At 39.0% G+C, this 17,901-nt stretch overlaps 1 protein-coding gene across 1 annotated transcript in view; it reads right to left on the reverse strand.

The window, feature by feature from the left end:
• The window catches only part of ESYT2 (extended synaptotagmin 2), an 89,453-nt gene extending 72,085 nt beyond the window's left edge, over nt 1-17,368 (reverse strand). The window contains exon 1 of the mRNA XM_059818633.1: nt 17,012-17,368. Within this exon, the coding sequence (XP_059674616.1) occupies nt 17,012-17,368 (357 nt within the window). The remainder of the gene's footprint in view (nt 1-17,011) is intronic.
• Nucleotides 17,369-17,901: the final 533 nt, after the last annotated feature.

A 17,901-nucleotide genomic window follows, 5' to 3' on the forward strand; every position in this document is an offset into this window, starting at 1 on the left:
CCAATGCCTTCTGTCAGCCACACAGTCACCAAAAGAAAAATATTGTGGGAAGGTCAGAAGCAGGTTAGCATATATAAATGCAAGGTTTTATTTTTTTTATTCTGGAATTAGAAAAGTGGGTAAAATCCTGGTCCAAGTAAAGTCAGCTGCCAAACTCCTATGAATTCAGTAGGTTCAGAGGAAGAATCCTTCAGCAAGTAGACACAACCTACACAATTTTGCCCTGGAATGTTGATACAGTGCCTAAGACAAATATGACATTAAAAATAGATTGACAGCCCAGCACTGAGACTTGAAATTGACACTGATGAACCCAATTTTCATTAAAAATAGTAAAATACTGAAATAAACAGAATTTCACACTTACGGAAGTTGCTGTTCTAGATTACACACAGAACAAGTAGGAGGACAAAGTATGCTTGCAGTGTCTCTCTAGAACTGTACAATAAATTTTCATCAGAAAGTTAATTCAATACCAAAATACACCATCCACAGCACTACAAGATTTATGATCATCCACAGACAGATGAATACTGCCTGGCAGGCACTTCTGAGTTTGCAACATAGTCCACACTTAGCAAAAAGGAAAATGAAGCCCCTCAAGTGGAATTGAAACAAATGAGTAAATGAGTACCAAAGGGCATGCGCTACCTTTTCTCCAACACACTACTGCATGTTGCAATATTTTATTTAAAACACGGGTAGATATTTTACAGTCCTGTCGATCCTTTGACTTGTGTACACAGCAACATTTGTTCAGTCACTTGTCCTTCCACGCAACTCTTTACAAATCAACAAAGCCAAGGGAAAAAAAAATACTGCTATGATTAGGAAAGCTGGAGTTTAAAACCAACATTTTACTTTTTTTTTTTTTTCAAATTAGTGACCACATTTCAAGACGATGACATCTTTCAAAAGATCAGTAGTAAATACAAAAATACAAATTAATAATAGAAATAAAAAGCCCAGTTGTCAGCTTGCAATGCTCCCCTTAACTCCACAAAAATTCCTGCAGGCCCTGGCCCCAGGGAACATCCCCTGAGATTCCAGCTTCCTGCAGACACACTTTCTCTCATGTTATGACTGCAAACCACCACTGATACTGTCTTTCAAAATAGTTGTCTTACAGTGCTCTGCATCAAAACATTCTCCAGTCTCTGTTAAAGAGTTTTTCCATCTTAAAAAACAGGGGAAGAAAGTGATCATAAACTCTAAAAAACTTAAATCCTGTTTCTAAGCCAAGCTATTTTTAAAAACAATACTGGAAATGAAAGAATCTGCCTTTCCCTGTTGTTTGGGAAGTTTAACGCTTGGCTATATGTGTCTTAAATGGAACTCCATTTTAATTTCTCTGTTTTTAATGTAAATTCACTTACTTTATTTGTGTATGTTTAGAGAGGAGTTCCTATATTTTTTGAAAGAATATACTGTAGTTTTTACATAAGCTGTTACATAACCAGCCCTTAAGTGGAAAGTAAACTGTGGAAAAACTACCATCTTGAGTATATACCAAAGATTTTCAACAATACCATCAATGTACTTCCAGGTAGCGTGCCCAATCAAGTGTGCATAGTTGCTGTCCTGAACCACAAAAACTTGTTTGTATACACACAGCCATTGCTTATGCTCAGCAAGTGCTTGCATGTAGATGTTTACCCACAACTGGAACTAGCCCTTGTATAAAGGCAGTTACTGCCCTTCAAACAATGATAGGTAGCAAGCAGCTGAGTGATTAAGATTCGGTATTTTCTTGGATGCAGAGGAGGAACGTTCCAGCATTAGACTGCTGGAATTGTTGGGTGTTTGATAGACAGGATGAAGAGGTAGCAAGAGTGAAGAAAGAGCTGGATACATTTTTCCTTTTACAAATGCAGCACAGAGCTGTCGTCACCTCTTCTCTCACATTACTGATTATTATCAATGTTGAAGACAACACAGGCATTCGGGGATCTCTTAAATATTCTTTAGCCCAAACTAAGCCCAAACTTTACAAACAGTCTATATTCTTCTACTTCCAATTTAGCAGTAAAAATAGCCATCATAAATCAATACTACTTTAATTAATGACAGCAGTAGTAAGTCACTTTATAAACATACTGACTACAATTGAATCATAACATTAAGCGCACAGTCTTTAAAGACTGAGTTGCTTATAACTGATACTTAAGCTCACCATTTCTGTATTTTAATCCACACCTACTGTCCCACTTTGGTTATTTGCATAGTGTATAGCTGGAACAGAGATAATCAGATCATACCCACTAGATCCTGGTTGCAGTTTACAACAGGAAGACTCTTTTTACATCTCAGCAACCCTTTTTACCTATATATGTCTTCACAGCAATTTCAAAGGTTTCCATTTTAAAGATTCAAATATTGGTGATCAGTAGGAAGTTGCTGAATTATTTTTCTCTGATTTTCAAAATTCTACCTTTCACATGTCCAAGAATAATCTAGTCACACTACATCTGCTTTATCATTAATAGAGAGAAATAAGGGCCTCTGGAGAGGTACATCTGACATCTTGAAACATTTCTCCTGTGGTCAGATAGAGTCCTCTGGAGATGCCTGTATTGATCATAAATGAATTCGGACTTATGTGTCTAAATTTAGAGCTAGAATTTGCTGAACCTAAGTGGAAACCAAACACCTTGTGTCTAAAATCAAAATGAATATTAATCGTATGAGTGGAAAGAAATCTCTGTCAATTAAAGACAACTGCCTGAACTGAGAATAATCAAACACCTAGTCGGTCAGTTCCGTAAAATCTAGCTTCAAGCAGCCTTGCCCATGGCAATGCCAGAATAGCTATGCCACTCTATCTGATTGCTCACAAACAGAACCTACCTTAGCCTGCACTTCTCTTGAAGGAGAGGTTAATGTCTGTGCACACACAGGGAGTAATATATGCAGCCAAGTCAATATTAGCTCCTAAACTCTCAGCAGATTTCACAACAGATGCTGCTGCACAGTGCTAATCATTTTTTTAGAAGTTCTACAACGGAATATTTACTACATGTATTAATTAAAATCTAACAACTGTGGCCCATATTATTCCTTGCTAAATTTAGGCATGTAAAAAGTAGCAGTGAAGTTATGACCTCATTACTCTAGGTTCTTACTGTACAGAGGAAAGGAACCTCCTGCAAAAAATTCAGCTCACCCCTTCCCACTGACTAAAGACAGATGGCAGAAAGAGACTTACATCTCTGAAATGAAGTGCCCATCAAGTCCAGTAGGATGAATCTACATTTCAGTTTGCTATAGCAAACCTCATTGTGTGCACTAATTGGCAATAGATTCTTTTTTTACGGCTTTTACTGTTGATTGTGTTGTTTTAGGCCTGAATCCCAGCCCAATACAACTAACAGATATTTGCAGCAGTCTAACATCTGTACACAGCTCTTAATCACATGTAATAGCTTTCTTGCAAAAGACATCACTTGAGTTTAGAAGAATGCAGTGATGACAGTTAAAATGAAATCAAACCCCCTGAGTAAAATGCCACAATTACTTTCAGAGATCTGCATAAATAGCAGTTAATTTGCAACTATATCATTCCAGCTGAAAAAAGTATTTTCAAGAATTCGAGAAAGGCTTTTCCATGTACAACTAGCCTCTCCAGAAGAAAGCAGGGATTTTATTTCCTTTCAATATCAAAGGGATGTTGAAATCAAATCCACCATTCTTGTTGCTATATATGATTTGCTGCATCTGATATACTCCTGACTCTGCTCAATGTATTTGAAAAGTTGTTAGGACATCAAACAGTCAGCAAGCTCAACAGTCATCTATGACACTTTTTTTTTTTTTAAAACTAAATAAATTGAAGACTTTTGTTTTAACTAAATAGTTGAAGATATATTTGCCTATGGAAATGTCTCCAATCAAAAGTAACTTGTAAGCTATGTTGGAAAAAATTAAAACAGTCTTTAAGATATGTACTTCAATGTCTCATTCTCAATGTTCTCTTTTATCCTCAGGAGCTCATATAGTTGCTTCCTGTTAAAATAGTGACATCTCAAATCCCACATCATTGACTAACCTGAGCTGCGCCAAATCAAGAGGTTTTTTCTGTTTCACTTAGTGGGAGATCACAAGTAACAGCTTTACTGATACATTGTGTTCACTAGAGTATGACAGACAGGAATGTTATTTCCATGTGTCTGGCAATGCAAACAATCACAGCAACCAAAAACAGAGCTGGAGTTTATCAATTTGATTGTTGGAAGAAGAAACTAGAACAAATGAAAACCTACAAGACGACTGGGGTTGACAAAAAGAAAAAACATTTCCCCAAGCACCGCAAGTCTCAAGCAAGAAAGCAAATGACCTTATAAGTTCTTATAGGTTACATCTAAACTAGAATCTTATGTGTTACATGGGAATCAAGAATCAGATCTCTACAGTAGAGGAAATTCCAAAGTGATTTGTCAGAGCTTAAAACCCATTAATTTTAGGAACACTGATGAACTAATTCCCCTCTCTCTGGCAAGTGGATACATTCCCATTGCTTTTCAATAAATTGAAGCTTAAATTATAATCTATAGTTTTTCAGCTTGCACCCTGAGGACACAGATGTGAATCAATGTTATTAAGTCAAGGATAAATGCTTTAAAGCAACTGTAAGTAAAAGCTACAATCACTTCCATCCTTTTAGCAGAGTCTCACTTCAAGCACAAATGCCTCAACTTCTTACTCTAAAAAAAGTTTTAGAAAACATCTGCCAAATATTCTACATCCCAAATACCAAACTCATTTGAAGTGAAGATGAAAGTCTGGATGTCTTCAGCCAGAACCAACACAGACTGTCCCCCGGTATCCTATAGAATTTTCCTATTACCCATTTCCCAGGTAAATGTTTCTACATCTTCAAAAATTGTCCATCAGGCCTTAATGGTCCTATCTTCACTTACTCCCAAACGAGAACTGCCCACTACAATTCCCTCCCACTCCTACACAATGTCCAGAACCCAGAACAACACTGTGCAGACCCCCTCCCCAAATCCAACAGAGGTTTAAGCACTAGCAAAAAAAAAAAAAAAAAAAAAAAAAAAAAAAAAAAAAAAAAAAAAAAAAAAATTAAAGAAGAAAAATACCTCATTTCAGGTATAGACACTCGTACTTCCATTGACAGCTTTGTCAGAAGTATTGTTATGGTGTTACTAGTACAACAGACTTCCTTCCTACCTGTGCTAGAAAACTGAAAAATATAAAGGAGCATGTACACCAACAACACGTGTGTGCTGGAACAAATCACTTAACCCCAAACTATTGTTTTAAAAGAACACATTTGTAGTTCTTCATCTCTCATACAGTAAAATTAAAGTTTGTACTCTTATGAGAAACTGATTTGTAAAAAAAGTTATTTTTTTAAAAATCAAATCTATTTTCAGGCTGTTAATATGGCTCTGTGTGTAATGGATTACTCTAACGAAAAAAAAGCCCTAAACTTCATTGTTTGGAGGTTTTTCTAGTAAATCAAAGTAACAAAGTGAACAGATTAGTAACATTTTTGTTATTCACTGTAGAGAACTCATGAAAGATAGGACACATACAGGAAAGAAACTTTTGACTATAATTGCAACATTGTCAAAACACAAAGGAACTGAAGAAAACAATTGTTGGCAAAAGTTTTCTGGTATCATACATCTATATTAAGACCTGAAAACAACACAAGCACATATTATATGCAACTTTTTTTAAAGTTTTATACATAGCCAAATTTAGTAGAAAATTAATTCTCATGATAAAGACTTATTTGAACACGACAGAAATAAGAAAACTGATTTTATCAAAGGAACATGGACAGTTTAGGCACATTCACATCAACACACCTAACACACCCTGAAAAGAAAAAAAAAAAAAAACCACACCACTTTCAAAAGCCCAAATATTTTCCCTAAAATATAAGCCAAAATAAAGACTATCATGAACAAACAGAGAACAAGAAATTACTACAATTTAAACTAATTTATCGACCACTAATGAATATTCTTATAACACATACAAGTCAAATGACTGAACACTGGTTTATTGTTCCCCCCATGAAACACTCTCTTATCATTTCCTGGCTGCTATTTGACATTTAACTGGCAGAGGGTGGGTGGGTGGAAAAGCGTTCTTTTTCTAGTTCAAGTATTTTAGGAGAAAGTCATTGGGTGAGGAACACAGCATTTTAAAATATAAATTTAGGCTGCATCATAAAATTGATTACTAGACTAAGACAACTTCCTAACCACATATACAAGAGAATTAAGCATTCTAGTTCAACAATTAACAAGATGAATCAATAGACTGGAGGAGGAGGGAAGAGACTTGGCACAACACAAATTACAATTTTTCAAAATTCTGGACCAGCAAGCTTACTGTACTAGGAAATATTAACAAATTAAGAAAAGACATTTCCTCATTTGAAGCATCATACATTCACTACATTAACAGTCTGCTTGAAACATGCAGACAGATCAAATTTGCTAACTACCAACACGTTCTGAGAGTTTGCACAAAAACTAACAGCTCAGAGCATGTCTTCTAATACTCTTCCCTGCAGAACAATGCCACAAGAATTCTTGTCAAGTTTTTGGATATAAAGTTGTAAACTTATTCACTGATCAAGTTAACAGTCTATAGAATATTCTATGTGAAGAAGGGCATCTGAGAAAGCACGGATACTTTTTTTTTTTTTAATATCAAGCTACGCAGATCTGAAAGCAGTAATAACGCTTAAATATAAAGCAAACTCTGAGCTTCCTGAGCTCGTAAGTTCCATTTGAGTTCCCCCCCACAAAGTTTTCCTCCCCACAATCCATTTCTTTTTAGTAAGCTATTTTAAAAATAAACACTCACAAACTTTAAGAGCAGAAGTGTAGATCATAATGCTGCACAATTAATTCAAATTGGAACAATTAAGGTTTTTATAGCTACCTTCATGCTTCAACATATCTTGTGGTTACTTTTGAAAATGAAACAGGAAGACACTGCATTTTTAGAGATTCATCCATTTTCTTCCACCTTCCTTTTAAGGTAGACAGTGATGGAATACAAGACAATGGATTGTCAGTACATTTAATTCTGCATTCGGTGTTACATCTTTCAAAATCATCCAAAGGAAACTATTTCAGTTGGTTTGGATAATTCATGTGAGCCAGTATCTAATCGAAGGAATGCAAACAAAGGTTATGAAAACAACAGTGCTAGAGTCCATACTAGACTCTCTCAGCTAAAGTCTTCATTAAAACAGATGCAAAAAGTTATGCAATTTACTTTACAAATATAAATCTCTTAGCTGAAAGTGCTCGCAATTGAACTAATGTAAACTTGACCCATGCTGCTATATGATAAGGACAGCCAAATGACAATGTAATGCTTGTCTGTCATGAGACAGTTATTTTCAGCCAAGTAAAACTAGTTTCATATGTCTAGTAACAACTTCATGGTACATAATTCTAGACTGCTTCAGCTGAAAACCAGTAGCCCTATTTCAAATTTTCAACTCCTAAGGAGAATTTTGTAGTCACATCAGGGTGTAGCAGACAAAACTTTGTGCAATGACTCATTATATGTGAATGCTCGTCTTCCAAAGGTTATTTATATAACAGAAGTTCCATTTGAAAAATTGTATGCTTTAGTATTAAAATTCTGTGCAGCAAATTGCTAACTATTTAGCTAACAGGCATCTGAATGACTTAAAAAGTCTCACTACATCCCACAAAACACCTCTCTAAAGATAGACATCTTTTTTTTTTTCTAGTACGCTTAATAGTTAAGCAAATACTGGTATTTTACGCAGAAAAGGTTTCTTACCATTTGTAAGCCACAATTGGAGACCGAAAGCTAATTTAAATGACAAAAAAAACCCAAAAAAATCATACAATAATTCAGGTTGGGAGGGACCTCTGGAACTCATCTGATCCAACCACGCACTAAAAACAGGGCCAACTTTTAAGTTGGATCAAAGTACTGAAAGTTTATATGTTTGATAATTAAGTAAGTTAACAGGTCTGTTGAAATGTTATAAAAGAACTTGGATGTGCAACTTGACATTATAAACTGTTCAAGTTCAAAATTTGCTTCCCCACAAAGACACCTCAGCAGTGTTATTTGCCACTTCTTTCTAAGAAGGTCCTCTTCATGCAGGCTATTGTTCCATTTTACTTTAAACCTGACTACTGGCTTCCATAACCTCCTTTTTGTAGGCACCAGCACTTGTGTGATTGCGGAGTAAACTAATTCAAGGAACTGATCCAGCTAAACACTAAACCTGGCAAAAAACTTACAATTAGGTGGCCAAGTAAATTCTAATGCTGGCACAAGGCGGCAGTGGGAAAATGCAACTGGATGCAGATCATCATTTTTGTCAGGAGTGCATATTTACTTTGTTTTGAAACTGCAGAATCATTCTCTTTAACTACTAAACCCCTGATTCTCTCTGCAACAAGCATATTAGGGATGCTGTTTATACGTATTCTCATGAATAAGGAAGAAGCTTTAAAATTCTCCCTGCTCCTCTAACTTTTAACAGTATCACAGGAAGCACATACAGGGAACAAAACCAAACCAAACAAAAAAAAAAAGGCTGCACCATTTAAACTGCAAAGAAAATAAGAACTCTGCCATTCTAACAAAGACTGGTACATGAAGCTTGGTAGAAGCTATTGGGAATAAAAAAAACTAGAATTAGGTTGGGGATGGGATCAAATGACTCTGCAAGAAGGCTGAGGAGCACTTCTCTTCCTCCCCATCCCAGGCACCGTACCAGTGGGATTCAAGAGGAGATGGGACACACCTCCTCACCCGAACCCTGACATAAAGGCAGAGACTCAAGAGAAACACAGGACTATGTTAAGGAACAAGGGATCAAAACAAGTATCTTGAGAAGCTGAGGTAAATGGAATGGACTTAGCAAGGTCAGCATACTTGTCAAACACATGGCCCCAAAGTCAGGAAAGGATTCAGGATTCTTGAACCTCACTTTTGTAATAAAACTTCCTTACAAAACAAGTTTAATCGGGACTAATTCTAGTCAATGGAGAAGAAACCTACTATTGTTGTAGGTTACCCCATTAGCTGACATGGCAAGTTTGTATAACCTAACTTTCCAGGCCTGACAACGATCCATTTTGTGACTTATTCTTTCATTGCCAGCTAAGAAAAGTCACCAAACTTACATTAAAGACATAATAAAATGAACATCATCTGTGAAATCAAAATACAGAGAGGGTGGCAAGTGCCAGAAAGAAAACAAATTTAAGTTGGTTCTTTATTTTCAAAAAATACACACACATCTTTAATAACACTAACATCTTTTCCTACTTGCCCAAACAGAACTTTAGTCTCATCCAGTGAGAAGCCAAGGCTTTCTCAAAAAAGGTATTAAGACTGTCTAAGAAGTGCAAGTGCTGTCCTTGTGATGTCTTTTGCTGCAAAATGACAAAAACATTTAGTCCTTGGCAGATGGGACTGAAGAAGGGTCCTGGGTCAGTTCATGCCATCTTGGACAACTACAAACTCTGCCAAACACATCAAGCTGGCAACTGGCTTCCATCATTTCACACATGGTCACTTTTAGCAAATTCTTGGTGTGGTTCTTCCTTCTTATTCCCCATCCAACATTTTCTTTCTAAACTTTACAGAACTCTCTCCTCATGCAACTGAAACAAATCCTACCTAGAAATATCAAAGTGCTATATGATCCAAAAGTTACACAGATGATAAAATGCCAGACCTCCCTAAATAGCTGTTTCAGAATTTACTTACTTCAAACAGTTGTTTAAAATAAAAACACTCTCCCCTCTTCTTATCAAAATACTGTTTCCCCCACTATTCTTATTTACATTCGATTCTATGTTGAATACTCCATCTCTGTATATCCTTTGTTTTCCTTAAGTGTTCACCATCACCAGCCAAAGATAAGGATTTAACTTTCTTCTTTGGAGTGGTGCAGTATTTCCCCTGAACATGCAAAAGCAGATCTACATATACTACACTGGAAATTCCGCTGGCCTGTCAAGTTTAGTACATAAAACTTAGAAGCTGGCCCTGCTAGGCCACAGAAAAGCTCCAGAGCTGCTGGTGGGGTGTCCATTCTAAATTTCCTTAGGAAAGGGTAGTGTCAGATTTAATTTATATTGTCCAACAGTAAGGAAAAACAAAGAGAAAGATGAGACTTCACAGGTCAAAAAACTCTGTATCTAAAATACCAGGGTCTCATACAAAATCTCTTATTTGTGTAATCCTTCCAGAAGGATCATACTCTTTTATTGATTTCTTGTATCTACATGTTGAAACATAGCAATCAATGGCATAGGTTGATTTATAATCATTAACTGCTGCTTTCAGAATCTGATATACTACTATAAGGCTCTGACAAACTGGCTTTCAGACACTACAGAGGATAATTAAAAATTAGCATTCTTTTAAAACTTTGTATTTTAAAATAAGTTTTTAAAACAGCTTCCACAAACTCACACCTCAGATTCAGTACAGGCATATGGTCAGCACAAAATTGTTGCAAAGCTCAAAAGAACTTATGCTAAAGGCAATTTCAGCAATGAGAGAACCTTTTCAGTACTATAATTATTGAAGATTCGATAAATGGGAGATAAATAATTTGATTTATATTGCAGTTTAAGTCAAAGATTTTTATCTTACCAGAAACAAAATGCTGCCTCTTCTTTCATTTTAAAAAACAAGAACAGAATACCAAAGAATTGTTATGAATATTTAAAATTTCTAGAACAGGTTTTCATTACTACGAACTATAATGAAAATGTTTTGACAATAACCCTGATTCATCTTCCTATTCCCCAGCAGGCCCTCATGTGCAAAAAATAAATAAATAAATAAAATCTTAGAATGCATATCCAACTACACTGTGATGTGCCAACAATCTCAAAAAGCAGTAGTAACTTAAAGTGAGAAGAATCTTGCAGAAGAGGCAGAAAAGGTTGACTGCTAGTCTAGACTTTTTTTTCTTCCATAAAACCTCAGTCTTTACTGACAAGATTTTTATGACTCCCATGTTTTCACATATGGCTAAAGCTGGGCCAGCCCTTATATGCAAAAGTATTTAGGCATGGAAATAACACTAGGAGACTAAAATGAAAATTAAAAAAAATAAAATTGAGAGACTTGTACACATCTTCCTTAGTTATTCAGACAAACTGCACATTTAAAGAACACATTTGCAGTAGTCCCAAAAGTCAGTAATAACTGTTACGTAATAACCATTTGTTATATGAAAAAAGCATTTATTATACCTATGTATTTGGAAGGCCTGTGGCACCTAAAAACAGTTCAAGAAGCATACTAATACTTTCAGGTTAATAGTTTTCTTTAGTAGTTTGAGATCATGTTCATAAACATCAGTTCATCATGTGGCTTTCTACTATAAATATTCTGGAAAAGGATCTTTACATACGGATCACATAGTAACGCTTATCACGTTACTACATGAGAGAACGCGTTATGTGACAGACATCATCTCAGCATAGTTTTAACCCACTAAATTTGAAAACTTTATTTGAGAAACAGGAAGATATGATCAACTGTCCAACATAACTGCCTTTTTTTGCCCTCTTGTTCTCCATTACTAAAACTATAATCCACATGTCTCTTAACCATGGTGTACTCTTAGAAAGCCACTCAGGTTACCTTAACTACAAGAAGTAACACTGAATTAAATTAAACTTCTTCCTTAAAAACAAAAAAAAAAACCTAACCACAAAAAAACCACAACACCCACAACACACATATATACGTATACATACACTATGAGGCACCTAGAACAGAAGGCAGTTTGGGGAAAAAAAAAAATAAATCAGGCCGGAGAAGGATGTGGACTTCAGTTGTTAAGTACTCAAAAGCTATTATTCTATACTTACTCATACCCCTTCATACTTTCCAGATACAGGCTGGCAGCTAGAGTATATGGCCATCTGCAGTACTAACCATATAAACTGATTAGATCCAGCTTAGCATTAAGTAGCAGTACACGGAAGTAATTTTTCTTATAAATCACTCCTCAGTAAATTCAATCTAACATGCTCAACTGACATTTGGAAAAAGGATCAGAAGAATGTGTCACAATGCCTCACAGCCTTCCTTTTCGTATTTTAGTGTGTTGTATAAAAACCCACCTACAATTCCTACAGTTACAGTAATAATAGCATTAACCGAAGGTATAATTAGAAGTTAAGAGAAAGATCTTCTTGTTCTATGGCAATTAAAAACAAACATTGCATTGCAGAAGTCCACTTGTTTATCAGATTTACTGAGTACATACTTAACACCCATCAGCAGGGATTGTTTGGAGAGTCCTGTCCTGAGCTATGAATCTAACATCCAGTTAGCGAGTTTGATTCCACACCATTAAGAAATCTTCATATCAAAATATACATAAGAGCGTAACCACCTCAACCTTCTCTGCCAGCGTCACTCAGTACAGGATGTGACCCTGCAGTTAGAGCTACCTAACCATTTTTCTTCCACAAACATACTGGGTCTGCCTGCCTAATATCAGTAAATACCAAAGTCTTTGTTACTCTAACCACATAATTGGCGTATTTGTCAAGAAGGTCATGGAAGAGCTTGGGGGGGGGGGGAAGTATGTATATATATTTTATTCTAACACCTAAGACTAAATACAAATAATATCAGTCATAAAGCAAAATTTCCTTTTTCAGACACATGTTCTGAAGTCTGCTTTCACTCAGAATGGTTCCTCATCCCTTAAACACTAGCAGTTCATTCAACATTCAATACAATATTCAGCTAAGAAATATGCAACTACCATTGAAGTCGTGCATTACTGAACATTGCTATTGCAAAAACACTCAACAAAACATAGGTTGATAATTATTGTATTGATTATTGTAGCTACACATCAGCATCTAGTAAAAAGGGTATAGGCTGACATTATCTCCTCCCTGTAGGTGTAGCAGTGGTATAGCAATTCAATGGTAATTCACAATAGTCACAGTCTGCAAGAATTTCATGCAGCTTCCCAAGAGAAAGAAGATCTACCAGATTTCTTTACAATAGGACTGTAAATCAGTTTAGTTGAAAAGGTGACTAGACACCTATTTAGGTTTAGGCCGATTTTTCCTTTTACCTTAAGTAGGCGAGAAAACAAAACAACAAAAACAAAACCCTAAAAATCATTGCAAAGTAGAGCAGAAAATCAAGCGAGTCTGTAGGACCCAAAATGCTACAGCAGACTTATAATTAAGGTTTTAATATGGCATTACTTTTACTACAATGACGTACAGTATTTCAGTTTATGTATAATACATGGTTGTCTAAAAAGAAAAATTGTCTAAATATGTTTCCAGAATCAATTATTTAAAAATGCTAAGATTTGTTCCTGTTTTGGTCTCCTGATGATTGCTGACAGACTGCACACAGATACAGCTCCTGGTACCAGGCCAAATTTACAATTAATTGGCAGAAAAAAAAAATCATCATGGCTTTTTATCTGTATGTTGAGGAAAACAGCAGTCAAAGTTTCACTTATTAAAAAAAATGTCGAACATGATATCTTAGCATGTTATAAAAGTCACATTAGGCAACAAAAAATCCCTACAATGGCAAAATTAGATTAACTTTTTTGGTTGTTCTGAGAAAGAATGAAGTAAATTTGTCATACCACTTAGACTATGAAATTCCATTACTGTTTTAAAAATAAAAGGCAACATGATACCTGGTCTTTAAAAATTGAGTGTCCTGGTTTCCTACCTTCTATCCTCTAAGTATTGATACTTAAATTGCCACTTTCCTTATACATTTGCATCTTAATTACATTCACTCCGGTATAAAATACATCTAGTGTATAAAAACATTGCTAAGAAAGGGAAATGTCGACTTTATTTAAAGACCATTTTGATCTCCAATCCTTTCTCATTGTAAATTCTGATGCCTAGTTTTAAATGACTTGGAAAAGCACCCACCCTGTATAATCAGTGACATCTTCCGAACACGCAGCAGAGCTATAACTACATGTTAGCAAGTCTATGAGTACAGATCTTATTCTTTAAGACAGTAAATGAAATATTTTTAGCATATACATATTTCTTTTAAATAATTCAGTGTTGACATTTTAAATAACATAACTTGTATTCATGTTGAATTAATTAATTTTACATAGGCAGTACAGAATATTCCTATTGTATAACTACCTGCTTATGGAAAAAGTAAATCTAATTTAGGAAACTAATAATTAACATTACAAACTCTAGTGTGATAGCACAACAGTATCACTTTCAAATTGTATCTGAGCATATTGCCAGCAGAAAAATCTTAATTCATTACTCCTGCAATAACCACTTCCTTAAAAATAAATAACTCAGTGCAGTATTACTGAATACTTAACATGAATTGCTAAATCAGCAATCAATCCCAAGGTAGGTAGGGGGAAGGAAATCACACCTTACAGACACTGCTACTCAGCTAAAGTTCTTTTTCAATCAAAAGCCCAGAAAGATACCACATGTCAAATAAACGTTTGGGATGTTACATAATTTTAATTGAAAAATGTTTATTACATCTCAGTTTCAGTCCCAGAAGAGTAAAAAGTTTCCTATATTTAAAACACAGCACTGTCCTATTCAAGTAATTTGAGTTTATTTCTCTGACCAGAAACCAAGGGAACACACTCCAGTTTGGAGCGGACATTGAGATGGATAAGCTCGATACCTATTAAAGAGATGTCAGGCTCCATATACCATCCAGTAGCTCTTATTTGAAATATGATTGAAATATATGAATCTCCAAGACAACAGACATAAAGCTGAAGGAAGGAGAATAGCAGCTTTCCAAGACATTACGGAGGCAGCAAAAAGACCCATATAAAGCTTAATGACTATGACGGCAGACATTAAAGACCACTTTTGATTGAAGTGGGCCTTCAGTTCTCAGAAGACCTCTGTTTTCCAGATTGCATTTCATCTGGAAGCTACATTTACCTGGAAGCATGATACTTCCAGAATAGAGCATATATGTCAACAGAAAAAAAAAAAAAACAAGGCCTTTAAAATTTAAGAACGTGATTAAAGAGGGGAAAAAAAAAACCCACACAAAAAACCCAACTGTGATTTACAATACCTCTGCCAACTAATGTGTCAGAAGGTTATACTTTTGGGGAAACCCTGCATATTGATCAGTTGCTTTCTCATAATACCATAGGATATGCAGGTGTTTGCAGCCAGCACTCATTCCTCTCTGGTTTTTTGCCTCTGACTTCAATCAAGAGGCCCCTTCCTAAATCTGTAGTTATTTGGACAACTCCACACCGGAATTAATAGCCATTTTATCAAAGGTAACAAATTGTGACTTAAAATAAATTTATACACAGCACTAAGCTTGAATATCTACTGCTTAGTTACCAGCAGATAGTTACTATATACAACCCTCCACAACAAATCTAGGTTCAATTAATTCATTTTAAATGCATCAAATCAGAACACTTCCATTATAAGGCTGCATGATTACGGGGGGGAACATATAACACAGAGCTAACATAAGAGCTATTAACCACATTATTTAAGACTCACATCTCAGCTTCAAGCAGTAAAACCACCTCATCTCTTTTAAACACTGTCCCCATTTTTACCATGATCTTCCACTAGAACTTGGGTAAAAGACATGAAGAAACAGGAGTAAAAAACCTCGCAATTCACACCTACACACTATATTCTCTCCAGATGTCTGGAACTCCTATAACTTCCTTAGTAGAGCTGGGACAGGTCACATCAGGTACAGCAATTTGATCACGAGAACATCTACTGGGATACTTACCATCGCAACACCGCTCGATGCAGAGTCACTGCAAAGAGTACCTAGCAGAGATGTGGATGGCTATTACTGAGGAGCAGAGAGTATTCAACAAAGAAATCACACAGAAAGATCTAGCAGAAACCTTCAAGACTTCATGTAGGGGGGCTAACAGAGCAGCAAGCTCTGCACAGCAGATTACCGGGGCAGACCAGGATGTATGGAGGCCTGGATGAGCACTGACACTGCCAGGTGGCTGACTGTCAGCCGTATTTAAAAAATTGTTAATCCTCCAGAGTAAAAATTACAAAGAAAAAGTATTCAACTTCGAAGCTGAGTTTCAGCTAAAAAAAATAATAATGGCCGTTCTAAAGACTCATTGGAAAGCCTGAAACTTTCAAAATAAGACTCTGTTTTTGAAGAAAGCCTTTTAAATCCAACCACAGCAATGCACAGATAAGGCCACCAAAGCCCCTTTACCTTAGTCCTCATGTCACAACCCTGAAACCAGCCAGAAACACCACCTCATTTTTCTGTCACTCCCTATTAAGTAATGCTTTACTGAAAACCATAAAACCGTTAAGATACCATTTTTGCCTGCCTCTAATCTCAACTTTTTAAGAAAAGGTTCCTGTCCAAGTCGCGAGACCTGTGCGCCTTAGAGCCCTTGCTACAACCAAGCCCGGTGTGTCACTGGCATCTGAGGGGAGAAAAAACCCAGACTCTGAGGTAAAGTTCATTTCTGCGAGGGAAACCCCGGCCATGACAGGTTCAGTGCTGCACGGCAGCGCCGCGGGGCTGTCACCACACGGCAGACGCGGCGCGGCTGCCTCAGCTGCCGCGGGTGCTAACGGCCCAGGTGGCCGCGCCGTGGCGGGCGGGCGGGCCGCGGGGACAGGCCACCCCGCCGGAGGGAGGGTCCCTCTGCCTGCTCACGTCCGGCAACGCCGCTCCCGCCGCTGGACGCCAAGTCTCGAAAGAGGCTGGCAACCCCGAGTAGCCTCGGGGCGCGGGAGATGCCATCTCCTCACCTCCCCCCTCCCGCCAGGCCGGCTCTGGGGCTCCGGCCTCCGGCCTGCAGCGAGCCTCTTCCCCTGCGGCCCGGGGAGGAGGGGGCCGCCCCGGGGGTGGGCGTCCCGCAGCTCCCGGAGAAGTGACAAGCCCCAGCCCGCCCGGCGGCTGCACTGCCCGCCGGGCGCGGGTGCTCCCTCGGAAGCGCCGAAGGGTGTTGGCCACTCACCCACGCAGGCAGATCGGCGGAGGAGACGCTGAGCCGCACCGCCTCCTCCTCGTCCTCCAGGAAGGCGAGCGCCCGGCCCAGGCGGGAGGTCTTGCCGCCGCGGTGCCTGCGGATCCAGAAGAGCCCGCACAGCGCGATGAGGACCCAGCTGAAGCTCAGCCCCAGGTAGCCCAGGACGTACACGGGGAAGATCAGCACGAAGCTCCTCGCAAACTGCGACACCAAACCCGTCACGTCCACGCTCAGCAGCGGCGGCGGCGGCTCCGGCACCGAGTCCCCAGCCGCCGCCTTCTCCGCGGCTGCGGGGTCCGTGGCGGACCCCGCGCCGGGGGATTGCTTAGCCGCGGCCCCGCTCATGCTATCGCAGCGGCGGTTCCTACTACTGCTGCCGCTCCTCCCGCTGCTGCTCCTCCTCCTCCTCCTCGGGCGCTGGCTGCGAGCGGGCAGGGGGGCAGGGCGGCGGCAGCGCCTCGCATCCTGCGCCCGGCCCCGCTCGCCGCGCACCGACACCAACCGCCGCCCGCTTCCGGGTTCGGGGCGGCCCGGCCCAAAGCGCCGCCGCCGCGGGGAGGGTGGTGCGGAGGGGTGTGGGTTGCGCCACGGCGAGGACGCGCCTCGTTCCCGCCACCGCTATTGGCCCCCGGCGCGCCACACGAACGCCCTCGCTGCTCTGCCGCCTCCCCCCGCCCCGGGCAGCCGGGCGTCCCGCGGCCCCCTCCCCTCTGCCGGGCCCGGGCCCGGGCCCGAGCCGGCCTTACTCTCTCTCATCCTTCCCCTGCAGGCCTGCCTTAGGAAGCGCGGGTTCGCCCTGCGCGGCGGGATCCGGGCCAGGAGGAGACCGTCGCCGCCCCTCACCGAGCTCTCCTCACTGCCGCCGGGACCCCCGTCGC

This window comes from Gavia stellata, chromosome 6, assembly GCF_030936135.1.
Source record: "Gavia stellata isolate bGavSte3 chromosome 6, bGavSte3.hap2, whole genome shotgun sequence".
Classification (NCBI taxonomy): Eukaryota; Metazoa; Chordata; class Aves; order Gaviiformes; family Gaviidae; genus Gavia; species Gavia stellata.